Here is a 19071-nt window from a genome sequence, read left to right as displayed (position 1 = left end):
ACTACAAAAACATCAACTACATCTCTTTAACACTGTACCAGCAGAGGCTGGTTTTTTATCCTTGCCTACGTCGATGTTTTGCTCCTCTCAGAGCTGCTGACGCTCAGCTCTCATTAGGCAGCTTCTGGCTCTTCTTAATGAGCTGGAAAAGCTGGGGTCACCTACACAGCTCAGTCAGTGCTTGTTAACAGAACAGAGAAAGATTTCTGAGTCCTGTGTAAGCCCTTTTGCACAGAAGGGGCTGGGACACATCAGAGAACTCAGGATGGTAAAACCAAACACCCTCCTTGCAGGGATTAAAAACAACTTCTCTGGCAAGATCACACTTTATCCTTCAGAGGTGGTTTTGGAGCTACTTTACTACTTTTTTGTCATACTTAAAACATTAATGCTCAGGCTTGCCTGTTTCAGGCAAGCTTATTATTAAACAGTGACTTGGTACCATGCGTACTTCACAAAGTGCAAAGGAGAATTCTTAAAAACTGTCAAAATCTAGCTGTCCACTGGTGTACAAAGACTCCCAACTATTCCTTTGTGTATCACACCTCTCTCACACCAAAACACATACACCCACCACAAACTTCTCTTGAGCAAAAGACTTCTGTAAAACCTCATCCGAGAAATAGTATCAGCATCTTGTTTAAACAATTCAGAGTCCTTGGCCATGGGGCTGGGTGACAGGGTCCAGCAACTAAGGAAGATCCATGCCTTCCCAGAGCTTCAGGTATATGTCAATTGATGTACTGCAAAATGGAGAACTCTCCTTAAGCAACTGAATCCACTTCTGAATTAATAATCTTTATATATTAGTTATGTGTTACCCATGCACAGGCTAGTTCCTGCCCTGGGGAATTTGCAGTCTGCTCTTTGATAAACGATACCATTTTCATAACATCTATGAATCTCCCTATAGGCTTGACTTTATCCTGCTAACACAAGTGACTGACTGCACTCTCAGGTTTTCCAGGGAACAACAAACCTGCTTCAGAAATGGAAGACAACGAAAACTCTTAAATCTTCTGTCAGACACTACACCTATATCTATTGGGAAAAACCCCAAACCTCTATAAATAATGACAGCATTTTCACTTTATTTATTATATCATTTCATTTCTTGAGGTAAAAAATACTAAACTCTCCACAACAGAGCAGAGGGGAAGGCTGTACATCAACAGGTAGAGCCTGACTCAGTCTCAGGTATTCAAAATACTGTTAATACAAATGTCAAACTTGTAGACAGCTGCAAGATCAGATGAGGTGGAAGATGAATTTATCTTAAGTACCATCCCCAAGGAAGAATCCTGAAGGGGTGATTCTGGCGCTCTGTTGTCCTTGTGGCTCTGCTCAAATATATAACAGCTTCGTATAGACTTAGTCATGGTCAGCAAAAAAAATATTTATTTATTTCATCTTCATCTACTGAAAAACTAAATCTCTCATTTCAATCTCCCCAGATATGAAGAGAGAAATTTATGCCATTTCATAATGGTTTCTAGAAAAAGCAACATGGGTGCGTCCAAAGACAAATCATCTTTCCTTTACTGGCTGCAGAACCTAATGCTTAACTTTATCTATCTAGGAAATGAGTTTTCATATGGATGAAATGAAGTAAGAAGTCTCATCTTATCAGTGGTCTTCTGTTTACTGCAAGTGGAACACCTTTCTTCTGTTTCTTGTGGTATCTTAAGAGCCCTGCAGCCATTAGAGTATGTTTTTTTCCACTTCTGAGCAAGGAATTCATGTCCAGTCTTTTGGCTTCCAAAAGGGATTTCAAGTAGTCCCTAAGATGTCATTCCTTCTCAAAAAAGGTTTGCAAAGTGTAAAAAAAAGCAGATTGCAGAAAGTCTGGTTTTTTTACAGTAGGTTCCATCACTCTTGAAGCAAGATGACAGACAATCTGTACACAAGAAAAGGTTGTGCTGTGCTGCGCAAATGTTTGTGCAGCCCTCATGCTGAGAAGTGACAAAAGGTTAAAAACAATCTCTTCCTCTTTGTAGGAACAAAAGTTGCTGCCTTGTTTCACAAAAGAGCTCACCTCATACAAGCTCACCTCAGGAGGCTTCACTGGAACTTCTTTCTGTGCTAAGAGCGTTGCTGCCCATCCTTCCCCAAATGCAGCGTACGCATTCCCGAAGTGCCATGCTTATAACCAAAATCCGTATGGCTTACAAAAATTCCACATAGAATAAAAAAAGACACTTCCAGTTCCTTATCTCCATTTACACCTGAAAGTACTTCCTTGCTTTGTAGAAAAAATCATTTGAGATTATGTGTCACTCTCATGACTATCAGCTCATAGCCCTTACAAGGAATCCTTTCTTTATACCCAATGTGAAGGTGGCAGAATAATTGTCAAGGTTTTACTGGTATAGTTGGATGGTTTTTTGTTTGGGGTTTTTTTTGGCCCTGCACCCAGCATACACAAGTGTGCTGGGCATTACAGAAGTGCTAATGTGGAGCAGCTGACTAATTCCCAAATATTTCAAGCTGCTCAAGCAAATTGCCTGTACTTTTCCCTTTGAGGAAATTAAAATAAGGGTACTAAGGTCACCCTGCTGCAGTAAATTCTGTTATTTTGTGGTCAGTGTGCCCTGCTTATGTATTCCTGTGCTAAACTAATCATCATAGCTGGGCCCAGGAAAGAAAATTTATCCTTTCCACTAGAGGGTGGTTGTAATCCATGTTCAAAAGCACCTGGGGATGTTCTCTACACCAAAATATTTCTCGGATTTGAAAATGGGGTTCCCCTTGCTCATCCATTCCCACCTCCACCACTTCTTGCAGCACATTACAGTTGTGGCTTCTCTTACAAGTAAGTCCTCGGTCTGCTACAGATGAAAACATTACATCCTTTGTACAAATCTGTGGAGTGCATTTTCCCCTACCACACAAGTGCTTGCAGCTACAGAGGACTAAATCAAGCAACACAGACAAGCACCTCCCCCTTCCTATATATTTGTATCCAGAAGACTGGGAAAAGAAAAACCCAGCTTAGCAACAAATAGAATCTGCCTTAGACGTGGCAATATAAACCTATAAATATCTGAAGTCACATGTAGGTTTATCACCTGCATATCTCATTTACCTTTTTTAGCTTCAGAATGGAAAATATTTGACCCCATTTACTCTTAATCATCCTCTGACTCTTCAAAACAAAATGCCCCCAAGACAAAGGACACATCTCTAATCATGCCAGAGTATTTAAATACCTTATTTACAGTTGCCTTCACATTCCTCAAAGGCCTGGTGAAAACAAAAGTGCCTAGCAGGATCGGCAAATTTCAGCTATTTCAGAGTGGGAAGGAGAGAATTTCAGAGGTGCAGAGAATTCTCTGGAATCTGTCCCATCTCCTAGACACAAAAGGAAAAATCTCCTACAGGCACACAAAAAGTCTCTGCTACTAGGCATTAATAGCTTTATAGGTCAAAACCTTCACATCTTTGATGGAGCTTACAGGCAACAACTAAAAGGGTCACATCCCCTTTCCCAAACACCATTCTGGCTTTAGTGCAGACAGCTGCCCTTACATCAGCTTGAAAACACTCATTCAGTTAGAAAGCCCCTAAGGCAAGATAACAGCAGAAAAATCTGAAGTGATGGTAAACTGATCTTAAACTGAAAGAGGAATCTACTGACAAGGCATAGGTGAAAAATATCTCTGACCCATGATTCTTCCACTCTTCCAAAGTGATAGAGCTTTTTATTCATCATCCCACAAGAAAAATCCAATTAATAAGGTCAACTGCTACCCTCTATCATAGATCTAACAGACACATTCCTCTTTTAATATCCTACTTCCTTTCCACACATCTCTATCTCAGATGTTAATGAACCAAATCTCTCAGCAAACACCCTGCCAATTAGAAGCAACTCCTCTAGAAGGGAGAGAAAAACAAAATCTGAACTCTGAAGTTTGGAAAAATAGATAGACATGGAGCAGAAATCCACCTTCTGCCTCTAAAATGATTTTTCCTCCTCTTAATTGCTGCTTTCAGAAAACTTTGGTACCATGTAATTAACAAGTCACTTAAATTTAATAAAACAACAGCTGTTTTTCTGTGTTATTTTTTAAGAGATATGCAAATTAAGACAGATTGTTGACTTGCTTAATAAATACTGTAAATCCCACTCAAACTCTTTGTGGCAGCTGGAATAAGATTTTTAATAATCTAACATTTTCTGCACTACAGATTTAGTTCCACTCTCATTAAAAAGTCTGTCTCCCAAACACTACCAAAAATATTCTCACCACATCATCACACACATACTTCTCAAAATGGAAGCATTTCAACTAGAAATCTTTGGATGTACTTACTGAGATTGTACCATTGTCTAGACCTATGGACAGCCTTCTGGTTTCCGGGTTAAAAGACATGCATGAACATGGAGCTGAAAAAAATTAACATGTTGATGAAGTTAACAAAACTGAGATTCTCATTTTCTTGAAGTTCTGGAAAGCCAAAAATTAGCTAACATGCTTTATTATGCTGTGCAGCATTTTGAGCTTACCACTAGACAAGCATTAAAATGAAAGTGTTCTTGCAATTCATTCAACCCTATCCTATTAGGGCATGGAAAAATAGCCATTTATTGTTCCAGTTGCTTCTTTTTATTTTTATTTTTTTTTATTTTTTTACTATTTATCTGTAAACAAGCCTTTCATATAAGAGCAAGGGTGCTGTTCTGATATAAGAGATATTTGACATTTCAGTGTAAGTCATACATTACTTAGCTAAATAATTTAGTTTTTTACATTTGCCTGAACTGCTGACAATAAAACAAAACACTACATTATGTCAGAGGCTTGCAGTAAGAAAATTCCCCAGTAGGAATCAATGCATCAACTAACATTAAAGACTGAGTTAAACTGTCCCCTACTCCAATTCCATCACAGACAGCACTATGACAATATCACATACTATGGTCAAAATAAAAGTTTGTATCTAAAACCAGCCATTGCTTGATTATGTTGATATCACTCTAACAAATATCCAGATTTATCCTGAAATTGCACACAAGATGGTCACAGTATGCTCCCTCAAAGATCTGGCAGGTTTGTACCAAGGGTAAAACCAGGTTTCCCCACAAGAATTCAAGAGCTATGCTTGGTTTAATTGAAAAATTGTGAAGTTACATTCAGAAAGCAGGAACTGCTTTTACTGCCCAACACAGCAGCATGCAGCTGGGAATCCTGCTGTCCCAACAGAAACCTTCAGGAATTATTTTTCAGAAGCAATTGCCAACTGCAGCTAGGATAACAATAAGAGTGCTTTATAAACCATATTCTTATGATAAATATAGAGTACAGTCAGATGCACTTTTAGTTCTGCTTTTTTCCCCCCTCTTAGTTTCTACTCTTTGTTGTGATTGCTCCCATGTTTGTGTCACTAACAAGCTTGGAGTCCTCTCTTTTTCAGTACTGTAATCAAGTATCTTCTCAATTTGTGTAATGTCTCTCTTAGGACTAAACAGCCCATAGCTTAGCAAATCTTTTAATCCTCGATAGTTTAATTGGCAGCAAAGCTATATGAAGAAGAAGAGTCAATGCTGACTCTTTAATAAAACTTGTTCCACCTTCAGTATTGACTCCCTATTGAAATGTTTCCTGAAGGACACGTAACCATAAACAGAGAGCCCATCAGATCCACATTCAGGCAGGCACCTCAGTTTATTTCTCTCCTGGAAGGGCTGACTGAATCGAATCAATGAAAAGGCTTCAGCTGAAGGAAACTGATAAAAAGGAAACAATTAAATCAGGCCTTGTAACAGTGACAAAACTTCTCCTTCCTGTACCTCTCCCTGGTACAAACTGGAACCATCCCTTCCAAAGGCGGCGCATTACTATTATACTGAAGCTTCTATGCCTGTAGCAGAGTAAGAGTTGTAGAAAAAAATGGACAGAAACCTCTCCAATTCAAAACCTAATAAACATCAAATGAGTTTAAAAGCACTTAATGCCAGAACAGGCATATTACACAGCACATTTTAAATGCTGGACAGTATCTCTAAAGGCAATGAGCAGCTCACAAAGAAGTCATCTCAGGTAAATTAATTATTTGAAGCACGCTTTTCCCAAACACTTCAGAAGCAAATGATGCAAGCAATTGCTTGACATGATCTGACTACAAAAGAAGTAACTTCTGAATTCCAGACCTGTGTGTACACAGTCACAGAAGTGTAAAGATACTTATTTTGCTATAATCATTTTCCCAAGGGAACTCTTGAGTAACATATGCACTTAGAAAAATCATTATGTCAGCATGAAAATTATGACCACACCAGCTACACTGATGTAGTCAGTTATGCCACTTGTAACAAGACTGCAGCAGCTTGCTCTGGTAAAATGAAGACAATATTCAGGTACTTAAGCAATTAGGCATATTAAAAAGAGAGAAAGAAAAAAAAAAATAAAACAAAAACCTTAAGCTTCTCAGATATTTAAGACCCTTTAAAAAAATAGCCAGGAAAAATAATAGCACTCTGAAGACTCTTTACTTCAGTACCTAGCTATGATTTGAATTTCAGACTGGAAAAAGATTGATCTGAATTACTATGGAGAACAAGCAGGATATTCCTGATGCAGAAGTCCGGCTGCATCCTTTGTCTTAAATACAGGGCAAATGCACACGATTTTTGCCTTTAGAAAATGAAATATGGGGGAAAATCCCAATTACATGCTCTCAAAAGCGTATCACCTTTATCAGAGACTGACAAAGTCAGAAGAGAAATACAGACTGTCCGTGTGGTTTCTGGGACCCCTTTCTGAAGTGCCTAAACGTGACATAGTTTAAGACCAAAGGAGCATGTTTTGCATTGCACTTTTTTACCCTCCTTCCTGCTCAAAGCTAAGTGTTAGTTATGAAAACCATCATAAGACAAGCAGTGTATTATCTGCCTCAAAGACTGGATACTCCGTTGTCCCTCAGTACAATAAATCCTTTACTCCATTCCACATCTGTAATAGGGTTTTTTGGTTGCATTTGGGTCTTTTTGCGTGTTTTAGTTTTGTTGGTTTTTTTATTGGAAAAGTTTACTTGACTCTTGACCACAATTTCTTTACCTTTCATAAATTCGTATCTGCTAAGTTCTTTTTTTCATCCTGTGCCCAAAGTGAGAAATCTAATCATGGTTACATGTGTCATCACAAGTACACATCTAACCAGAGCTACATGTTCACAGAGGTCTGTTGTTAATCAGCTGGTGAGACAATGCTGGTGTGAAGGAAATGGATTAGCAAGGTTTCAATTAGAGCTATTTTCTTTCTCATGGGCTAGATGTGATGATCAAAAATATGGTCACTGTGTTGTCCAGAATTTTTTGACCACAGAATCACCCACAGGCAGGACATAAAACTTTCCCAGTTAGGAGAAATCCTACCTCTAAACTCAGAAGAGATCTATAATCTATAATCCTGAAGTTTTTTTACCATTAGATATTTAATGATTTTCACATTCAGAATGTATTGATGACCCTTTTTGGGTGCAGAACTTGACCAAAGCACATCACTGAGTAAACCCAACTCCTAATCCTTCCCATTTCCCAGAGGACCTAGTCTGCAAACTCAGTTATTAATGCTATCTGATATAAAATCATAAAATACATCACCACAGTCAGTCACAATCATGTTAATGGGGTATCTATAGGTAGGACTGCCACTCACAGCTTGCTAAGAAGCACGAAGACACCATTATGCCTACTACATTTTTACACAGAGAAACTCTCAGCAGTCATTGTTCTTTGAACAACAAAACCCAGTAGGAACCTAGAGCAGAACACCATCAAAAAAGTGTGATCAACACAGAAACAGACAAAACCATCATTTCCAGTCAAATGCAGAGTTGTGCAGATTCTGACTCAGAGCCCTTTCTATGACTTCCAAGCTTAAAGGCATGACTGATTGTAATTGCCTCAGCTGTTAATTATACCCGATGATTCTTGAAACTGTTGAATTAACACAATATAATTTCAGTATCTCATGCCTCAAAAGCTTACCAGCCTTCAAAGTGAAGGAGCACTGTCAAGTGGTCAAATTTATGAAGGAGCTTTGAAATACTACCCCCTTCAGTGGAACTGGATCTACTCCATCATTTCCACTGAAGCTGTTATTACTGGCAATAACACAGCTTTGCTATGACCAGGGGAGGACCTAATGAGATTCAAAAATGCAAATGTATGCAAAAATACCACATGGAAAAAGAGAAGAATCGGTGCCAAATAGCTAGAAAGACCATTTCATAACAGTTTGGCTAGGGAAAGCAAACCTCGTAGGACAGGAAGATGAGGGGTCCTCCTCTCTACCAAATTGTTTTCTTAAAGCAGGCAAACACTATAGCTGCCCTAGAGTCCCATATTGATGTTTTTGTACTAAAACTGACACCTATTAAATATTTTAGTTACCATGGAGACAGATGTCTCTTCCAAATCTACCTATCTTAGCTTAAAATAATCCTTTCTCCAGACAGTATGAATACCTCCATGAGACCTGATACGTGCTCCCCAGTCTGGATTTAAGGTCAGCTTTACAAGCTTTCCAAAGACAGGCTAACCCAGCACATCTGATTGAAGCTGACTGAAGAGCATGAGCATATGCCTGCCTTCAGTGACCTCCAAAACTGTATTCCTGCCCTCAACACAGGGGTTACAGCAAACAGCAAGGGCTGTCATTTCTTCAACTCTGTCTTGGAAAAACAGACATTGATCTGCAGTTTCTCAAAACATGAACACTCTCTTTGGGAGAGAAGAAATAATGGAGGGATCCATCAAAGAAATTTGGTTTTCCACATTTAATTGTAGAGGTAAAATGATTCTGCTTCTAAACTGGAAGAGCTGCCTTCCCTGTCTAGTATCCTTTCTATCATATTAGCTGCCATGGAATATTAAGATCTTAGCAAATAAAAGCATTTACCATTGCCCTCTAATGGACTTAGCATACACAGTAGGAAGGGCAGAGTGATTTATACTGGAGACTTACAAAGCTTTATGGACTCCATTAGGGGCAGAATGCAAGACTACATTTTGAGTTCCCACATTTTAAAACCTATGTTTGCATTAAATGCTCATCCCTTGCTAACATGTCTGTATCCTTTTACTGCTGTAATCTCTGATGCCTCTCAGAAGCATTAGCATGTAACTTCGTAAAGCTTCACTGGTACCAGGAGGATTGTTCAAGAGTAACATTTGATACAGAGACATAAGCTTGCAAATGTCATAAGCATGAAGCTTCATCAAAACCACTTTGCAAATCCACAGTAGATACTGAACATCCCCTTATACTTACATGGCATTGCATGGTATATGCTGGGCCAGTACTGCCCACTGTCTCTCTTCAGCCACACACGAACTGTTCTGTAAAAGAAAACACACAACATACATATGAGGAAGAATTAAAAAAATAATCATGACTGAATCAAAGCAAAGTTGTCATGATGAATGTAGAAGATGTTCTTCAAAATTTATCTTGCTGAGAGGGAAAGTAAACTTGTGAACTCCTACACCAGCCTGATACATTAGCCTCAGATTAACTCCTGTAAGGTGATGAGGGTAGACTACTCCTTGGTTCCACGGTAGTATGGTACATCTATGGTATAGTGGTACTCCTGGGTTCCATGGCAGTATTCAACATCTTGGCTGAACACATCTCAACAGTATTTGGAAACTGCCATGGCTTTTAGTTCTTTGCCTTTACAAAGACTTGGACATGACTTTTCATTCAACACTTCACGTGAGAATTTGGGATACCACAGGTAGCCCAGCAGAGCACTCCTGTATCAGCGCTTCTGGTCTCTGCAAAAACCTTCCCCCTGCTCTCAGCGTAAGCCTTGGCTCATCTGCTGCCTGTTGTTTCAAGGTTCTGCTTCAGGAAAACCTCTAAGAAAAAGAAGGAAGTTCTGAAATTTTCAGCAGTTTATTACTAACATTATGTCCATTTGTGCCAAAAATGACCTCTTCATCTTCAGGGCCTTTCCCTCTCCTCTGTGCACACACAGTGCTGTCAGAAGAAGCCACTGAACACAAAGAAGCCAAACTCTTACCCTTCTCTGAAGAGGATGCCCACCCTTGCAGGTCTCCTCTGCCTCATCAGTTTGCAGCTGTCTTTGAATAGTGGTACTTAGAACCACACAGTGCTCCCTACAAACACATCAGCAGTTTCCTCTCTACTAGAAGACCTGCCCAATGTATTTCAGGATTACTTTTGCTTTCTCATAATCATATACCGTCGTATCTCATAATAATATACTGTCAGATACCTGTTACTCAATCAATGCCCTTCAGAGGTTTGTTGCTTGTTTCTACAGCAGAGGATCTGTATTGATGCACCATCTGGGTCATTAAATATTTATTATTTTAGCCCTCATTTTCTTGTTTTGGTCCAGTCTCTGAAGCTTCCCTGTAACTGAAGCTCTCTCTTAACTTCAGTTCATCAGTTAATTTTATTAAAACATGTCTAGCAACAGTGTCAACAGTCAAAGCAGCATTATCTCTTGCTTGTTCCTGCATAGCCCACTGTCATCTCACTTACAGCCACCTGTTACCTCCCTTATTGTTCCTCTAATCCTTATCTCTAATATTAACTAGAAAACTCTCCATATAGCATTGTATTCTTGCTTTATTGACTTACACTGAATGTATTAACTTCCTTTAGAAAACACAGCTATCCAAGACAGCACCATGTTAGCATAGCATTTTGACCCATCACCCACCTCTATTTAGTCTTTTCCATCAAAATTACTATGTAACAACATAGGCAGGACGGATCTAAAAAACTAGTGTTTCTATAAATTGCATTTGATACTATTAAGAAAAAGCAACAAGCAAGAATGGCTCTTTCCAGTACATGAAACACAGAAATACTGCATGATCATTTCTACTGTTACCTCATTTTATTCAAAGAGAAAACTGCAGCCCTCTTCAGTTAGTAGAAATTCACAGCTATGTCATGATATAAGAAATGCAAGGAATATAAGAAATATATAATAATGAATATAAATTAATCTAATGCATTATATATATAAATAATAGTCTGAATTGAGATGCCATGCATAATAAAGCAATTCAAGAACTAGTAATCTATCCTTCAAATTTCACACTAAAGGCTGCACCATCTTCCTGCATTGCATATGCCGAAAATCAGGTTTCTATTCATCTTACCCTGCATTCAAACTCCTTTTACAGCAAATAATTCTGAGACCTTGTATATTTGGGCACTACACAAGCTGAATCATTATAGAAATATCTCAAGCACACACTTTGACAGGGTATGGTGTTCTAAAAACTAACACTTCACTGGTTAACAAACCCCAATGTTAGAAAGCTCTCACAAATTACTCAAAACATTGTGACATTGATTCAAATTATCTCTTAAGTCTGGCCTTTTTGTGTTGAACACAGTAGCAGCTCTGATGCAAAGCCACCAAAACTTTTTATAAGGCACAATTCACTACCCAATAACAACCCTGACCCATCTTTGATCGTGAGAAGGACAGACAAATCCTTCTGTCATTTCTCCCATAGCTGACCACAGCTGCTGACCAGGAGCTCTAGAAGCACATCAGCCTCTCTGTTTCCCAAACAGACGTGCTGTTACAAATGTTTGTGTCCTTGACAAGTGAGCTTATTGTGGCAATGAATGAGTGTGCACAAAAAATAATGGGATGAATCACAGGGAGCTGAAATAACTGAATATGAAACTACCCTGAGGAAATGCACCTGTGAGAGACCTGTCCTTCTTGACCATCCCAGTCTAAGTATTTTGAGTGCTATCTGTTTCAAAATCCCCAGGCTTCAACAATATTGCCTTTCCTCTCCATTCTGAGGCTCCAGCAAATAATAAATCTACAACACACAAATAATTCAGCTTGCTAGGAAAGGACTGTGTAGAAGAACACATCTTTCAAAAGCTAAAGGAAATAAAAATGAATTTTATGTGCAAAAATGGCAATAATTTGAATGCTTTGGGTTGGTTTTGTCATTGTTTATTAAACTGTACCCACTGGAGAATTACTAATCAATTTGACAATTATGTCAATTTTATGGCTTTTAGATGAATGATAATGAAGCAAAACATATTTTCTAGTAAAGCTTAAAACAAACAAAGAAAAAAGCTGCTGGAGGTTGTGTTAAGAGTGAAACTACTTCTACTAATAAAGGCCTCTTCCATAAGTACAGTCTGTTCATTTTTTAATGTAGTCAAATATATTTCCATTCAAGGACTCAAGTGACTAAATGAGAACTAAATGAGAAATAAAGCATTCTAAGAATAAAAATACGATAAAAAGATGTCACCTAACTGTAAGGTGTGTGTAAAGCAACATAACCACCAAGTCAGTTCAGGTAACTCTTTAGAAAATTAAGTATCTCCCCAGTAAATGATCTGAAATAAAAGAAACTAAAAGATCTTGTAAACAATTTATCTAAAAATTAAGGATGATTACTATGCATGTCTTTAAAGCAAACATTTAAAATTTATATTAAGCATTAGAATGGAATTCCAATATCTATGCAGAAGCTCATGTAAAAGCATGAAAATTATTTAGGAAATGACGACTCAGAATTTTTTCTTCTTAAGGCCATTGAATTAGAGAGAATGTTTTATTGAAAGAAGGAAAACCGACCTCAGTTCAGCAACCTTTTCCAGGTAACTTTTTCTCAAAGTAGATTTGGGCTAAAGAACAAACCGTATCAACTACTTAATGTGGGAGAAGTCAAGTGCTCTTAGAAGAGCACATCCTTTTTCTGCACATGTTCCACACATTTCTGTATACTTCTTTACAGAATACTATCCACTAAATGTGAAACCCAGAGCTTTTCAAGCTTCTAAAGAATGCAAAGAAAAAACCCAAGCATAAATGAAAATTAGCTTTTTTTTATGGATATCCAGCACGAAGAGTACTCGCTGCTTGCATGGTTACTGGACTTAAACAGCACCCAGCTGGGTCAGGATTCATTCTTCAGCAGCTCTAGAGTGATTCAGTCAGCATCACCATGGAAATGAGCTGTCCCTTCATTTTGTTGCCAGCGAATTGACTTGGAAAGATTTTTAGAAGCTGCCAAATCGATGGATGTTCTTCTAGTCTTTTCATAACAGAGATGATTTATTTTTAAATGAGACAGGCTATACAGAAATAATTCTGCCATACAAAAGACAGGCTATGTCTTCGTATATTAAGGGGATGTGAAAATTAACGATTTTATAAGAAAAATTGTTTCTCTCTGTTATGATGAAGAGAATGTGCCATAGGTGGCTGTGGATGTACCAGCAGGTCTCAAGCACACTGCCAGGCTGTGCAGGTGTGCAGGAGGTGGGCTTCACTTGAGCACCTACTACTCATGGAGGTGCCCATGTCAACAGCAGCACATCCACCCCAGCATGGCAGCTCCGTGTGTCACCATCCACAGAAATGTATTCAGTCACTGCTGCCTCATTTCTGATAAAAACAATTTGTTCATACAAACCCAACTTTCTGCATCTAGGCTGCAGTATGCCTCATGAAAATCTGCACAATGCTGATAGATGATCTACTCTATCCCTACTCTGGCCTGAGTGATCACCTCACTGCTGGAAAACACAGTGCTGCTTGGAGTGTTGGAGCTGAGTTTCTGTGAGTGACTCATAGCAGGGCTCCTGTCTTTTTTCCTTTGTGCCTTACATGAAGGTAAGACAAAAGACAAACACTGGTGTTGCATACAGTACAGACATACTGCTGTGTCGAAGCACTGGCCCAAGATGTTTGTATGTTGCAATACTGGGAAATCTGGGGTAGGGAGATCCATTAACTCAAGAAACAAGGTCCCTATAACACTCCATTCCTCCAGAATATGCATAAACCTACCAGTTCTAGTTTCACAGTTTAAGGAAATCTATTATGTCCATTTCCCATAACAGATCCTTCCTCTTCTGTTCAGTTTTTTTTTTTTTCCTTTCTCACTCCTGTCTTTTTCAAAGTTTCTCTTTGCTGAGAGGCACTTGTGTAACATTATCACTTTCATGCCCCAGACATACACCAGAGTATAACAGAGAAGAGCTAACCCCCAACACATACAATTAACTATGTTATTTCATAGGTGTATTTGGGCTTCAGGAATTGCTTTAAATGGCACTTTAATGTATTTCTTATTGTTTGTACTTTGGACCATATACTGCAGGATTATTTTATCTCTTGTCTTGCTGAGTGACCAAAACCGGTAAGCATCAAATGAAATGTGAAATTATTTTTAAATTTTTATTTTATTATCTTATAGTTTTATTCTTATTTGTAGTGAGAACACAAATTATAGAGGTACAGAAGCTTTCATCTGTCACTTTTTAAAGTCATCAGGCTTATTCAGAGACCCTTTGAAAATTATAGCTCCTTAGGAAAGGGAGTATGTCAACAGTGCAAATGACATGGTTAAATATAAACATTTCCTACTGCCCACTGTTCTAACTAAAGAATTGATTTAACACAGTTTCAGATCAGTTTTGAAAAATGAAAATAAATACACTTAACCATTCTGGAAAGTCCTTTAAAACACTCCTCCAGCTATTCATTGACAGAAGAAACAAAAATATGTTAGGATAATATTATATGAGCATTAGTGCAATCTGTGAGGTTTCAGGCATATCTAATGGAGTATTAGCACATACTCTTATCATCAATACACTGGAAACTTCTTCAGTGTTGAAAAGAAACTCCATCTATTCCTAAACATCCAATAACAGACAATTCAGAAGTATTCAAAAGACATGTTTCTCTAGAAACTAAATATCTGCATTTGTGACAGCAAAAGCTCTACCTGATGTCATTAAACAAACATGACAGTAGTAGCCTTTGAAGTCCAAGTACACCACTGGTGGCTTTACTGCCTTCAGCAGCAACACACTGTCATTAGAAGTAGGATAAGGAAAATTATTTAACAACTGCATTAAACTCAGTTATATAGTACTATAAATCCCCCAACATATCTCCAGAGACTTCTGCAGGCAAGAGATGGGAAGAAGTTCTGACTTCCACTGCTTAGTGACATGGAACCCTACTGTGAATAAAGGATCTTTCATGCTTAGTGGCAGCTCATGAACTGCTGCCAGTGTACTGGAACCAGTGATGAGGAGTTTCAACTCTCCAATAAATTTTGAAAGAAAGTGTATGAAAGCAAAAATCACAATCAGAACTAGTTTCTGGGCCAGCTTGTGTTTCAGAGAAAACAAATAGAAATGTAATAGCAGAGTGCCAAACCTCAGGCAACAAAATGACTTTATCTAACAGTCCTTATCCTATGTACTCCTGAATGAAAAGCAAAAGAAAATCAAGACAAAACCCCAGTACTCCCACACCACTCCCACCAAACCCAACACCAAAGGTGCAGGGACAGCTTCCTTTTGAGGGGAAGTGGAAGAGCAGGTACTGATCTCTCAGGTGGCCAGCAATAGAACCTGAGGGAATGACATGAAGCTGAGTGAGGGTAAGTTTAGGTTGGATATCAGCAAAAGGCTCTTCACTCAAACAGGCTCCCCAGGGAACTGGTTCCAGCACCAAGCTTGCCAAAGTTCAAAAAGCATTTGGACAAAGCTCCTGGGCATGTTGTGTGATTCGTGGAGTGTCTCTGCAGGTCTAGGAGTCGGATTTGATGATCCTTGTGAGTCCCTTCCAAGCCAGCATACCCTATGATTCTATAATCACTGTAGATCTGATCTAGAGTCTTTTATATTACAAAAGGGCAGGTTCCATTTCTGAAATAAAGTGCAAGAGCTACAAGTTCAGGAAAGGGGAAAAATGTGTGGGGAAAAGATTAAAGAGTTATGAAGGATGGACTGTATTTCAGGACTGTTTTAGAGAGGTTCTCTCTCAGCAGTGATTATATAATGACACTTCTAGAAGATACAATATCCTCATTATAACCATAGTCTGTAACTCATCATTTGGTTTCCTATAAAACGTAAGTATTTTAAATAATGATAGCAATCCCGACTCTGTATTTCTCAAGCCCTGCAACAAAGCCACAGGAGCAGTAAGATCTGACTTTAAGGGGAACCTGGGCCAGCTCCCAATAGCCAGCACCTTTGACATCCTGCTGTTGTATCCAAAACACTGCTGCCATTGTCACCAATCCAGAAACCCTCATGCACAAAGCTCAGAAGTACCAGAGAAACAGGATCATGGCAAGGGAGGTGAACCAAGCAAAGACTTTACACAGTCCTAGATGTGAGCAGCACAGGGAGCACACCAAAACCCATGTAGAGGCAGCTGGATCTCATAGTAGTAATTCAGGCACCAGATGTGAGGAAGGAAGGAATCTCATGAGCACTTGAACATTCAAGTGCATTGTCAATCCCAGTAATTATAAAAAAAGTGATATAAAAAAAAAAACATTGCACAAAACACAGTGCCAAGCAAGCAGGCAGATGGACTGAAAGGCAGGATTTTTTTCACACAAAGCATACTAAGCAAACTATTCTTAATAAGATGTTTCCCCATTTAATTCAGGCTGCTGTAACTAAATACAGATGCACATTGCGTAATAGAGAAAATGTCAAAGTTTTGGTAGGTTATATGCAGCTAGAGGATTGCATGGGTTTCTCAGGGTGTTATACTCATCAGTTGTACTTAGACCTCAGAGAAAGTGACACCATTTTATTTAACACAGCTTTGCTTTACATAGAATGCTTTTCGGGTATTTTGTGGGAAATGATTAAAAAGAAAGATTCATAGGAGACAATATTAGGAGAAATGATAGTGACATGACAGCTTTACTACTCAGCTACGAAACATTTTCCACCCATTTTTCAGTTTTCTGGACAACAAGCAATACAGTTCAGTGATTTTTCCAGTTACCCGAGTACACATGCCTAGGAGCAGTGAAAGCCCTGCTCTTCAGGCATGGGACAAAAACCAGATTCTAACCAGTTTCCACTTCAGAAACTTTGGTCAAGTTGAGACCCAAAAAATGAACCATAAGTCACAACCACAGAAAAATACTCTGTTACATTGAGGTTACTAGAACAAGGTTCAGAGAGCCAAGCTGCCTCAGGTCTTCAGCAGCTCCACAAATTCTCATTGTGTGTCATAGGAAGCAGAATAGTGACTACACCACATTCCAGCTGTAGGGAAGCTAACTTTTTCTACAAATACAGGTAAATGCAGGACGGGAATTCCCAGTGAGCATCAGCCTACAGCTTTGGAAAGAATTAAACAAGTGCTACATCACATTGTGACTTTTTTCCAAGCAAATTTTCAAAATCAGCTCCCCCATTAAAAACTGCGCACCAGTCTTCCTTACAGATCTTTGGGGTAACAAAATGACCTTCATCTCCCTCTTACTTACGGACCTCCTTCACCCATACCCAAATCATTTCCCTTCCAGAACAGATGCAGCTTTGGAGCTGCCTGTACTGATCAATTCCTGTTTGCATTCAGGAAGCATAAACACACAACCTTTTGAAGGTAATTGCATTGGATGATTTAATTATTGCAATCCAATTACTTTCACCTCCTTCCCACATTCAAATGTTTCAGTAATGGAAGGTATTAGAAAGATCCTCATTAGATTAAAATACAGACCTGCTATGCAATAAGTGACTCAGTGGAACCATGCTAAAAATACCCAATGGATCCATAATTTACAAAAAAACCCCTCTCCTACACCCCTCTAAATTACCCGTGTAGCAAAGGTGAAGAACTAGAACCCACCAGGTCACTGTCCTGCTTCCAGCTGCCTGGTTGGAACATCTATCCAGCAAAATGCAACACTTTTTTTTTCCTCCAAAACTCCTACTGGCTATCAACTTAGTGTTATTTTTTAAGGTATGCATGCTTCACTCCGCATAAAAATGAATGCATTATTCAACTGATAAAAAAAGTGGATCTGTGAAGTGAACGCTGAACATAGTAATTTTTAATATATATACCCCCAGTATGGCATTTTCTAATAAATCACAGTCACATAAAGTTAATTTATAGGAGAAGATTGATATTTGATCCCAAGCACTAAATTAAGTCATACCCCTAGGCCTCAACTTATTTTTCATATAAATGTTTGGTTAACTATCCAGTGTAACACCTATTAAATTATGCCTCTACTGCAGAGGAAGGAAGCCACATTTCCACATGCATAGGATGATGCCCTCTCTCAACATTTTAATTTCTGGACCCAGGTCATCTGCATCATTCATTGAGAAAGAATAAATTAAATAATTAACTACTTCACTGCTTCTTGCAAGATATCTGATGTATTAAACAAGAGTATAACCATTCATTAAAGATATTTCACAATCCTGGGGTAAGGAAAATAGGCTCCCAGATGCAAAGACGGAAGACCACGCACAAGTTCTAAAAGTGTTATTTTACCTTGACAGTGTATTTACTGCATTCAGTCAGAAAGCACTCAACATTTAATTCATTTAACGAAGTAATAAGGGAAATCCTGTGTATCTTGGATTTTGAGAAAATCATCATATCCCAGTGCAAATAAACTCTTTTTGAAGCAAGAAGCTATTAAGTCTCAACATACACCGATTTCCCACAAAATCATTAACTCTCAATGTGCACATTTATTTCTGTTACTATATGAACTATCACTTTAACTGATTGCTTCTCTGATTTTATTCTTTGTGGAAAAAAACAAACACAAACCAAACCAACTTTGAGGTGCTTTTCTGGATAGCATTAATTTTCTTCACAGTAGCTGGCATGGGATTGTGATTTGATTTGTGCTGAAAACAGGGCTGATAATGTTGAGATGTTTTTGTTAATGCTGAGCAGGGCTTACACTGAGCCAAGGCCTTTTCTGTCTCTCATCCCACCTATTCAGCAAGTGGGCTAGGAGTCAACAACAAGATGGGAGGGGACGCAGCTGGGACAGCTGACCCCAACTTACCAAAGGGATAATTCCATATTACATGGTCTCTTGATCTGCATATAAAGCTGGGGAAGGAAGAAGGAAGTGGGGGATGTTTGGAGTGAGGACATTTTGTTCTTACAAGTAATGGTTACATACAACGGAGCTCTACCTTCCTGGAGATGGCTCAACACCTCCCCTGCTGATGGGAATTAAGTCACAGAATTCCTCGTCTATCTTTGCTTGTGTGCCTGTCTTTT

General features: G+C 38.7%; 1 protein-coding gene across 5 annotated transcripts in view; it reads right to left on the bottom strand.

Annotated features, from left to right (window-relative positions):
- WDFY2 (WD repeat and FYVE domain containing 2) overlaps positions 1-19071 on the bottom strand; it is a 77765-nt gene that overhangs the window by 19100 nt on the left and 39594 nt on the right. For all 5 annotated transcript variants that reach the window (XM_086881375.1, XM_086881377.1, XM_086881374.1 and 2 more), the window contains 2 exons: positions 9279-9346; positions 4317-4390 (listed from right to left, as the gene is read on the bottom strand). In XM_086881375.1, coding sequence (XP_086737501.1) covers positions 4317-4390; positions 9279-9346 — 142 coding nt within the window. The remainder of the gene's footprint in view (positions 1-4316; positions 4391-9278; positions 9347-19071) is intronic.

The sequence above is a fragment of the Cyanistes caeruleus genome, chromosome 3, assembly GCF_971803275.1.
Source record: "Cyanistes caeruleus chromosome 3, bCyaCae1.hap1.1, whole genome shotgun sequence".
In the NCBI taxonomy this organism is placed as follows: domain Eukaryota; kingdom Metazoa; phylum Chordata; class Aves; order Passeriformes; family Paridae; genus Cyanistes; species Cyanistes caeruleus.
The sequence above is the reverse complement of the archived record's forward strand: the minus strand, read 5'-3'. Positions and strand labels throughout refer to the sequence as shown.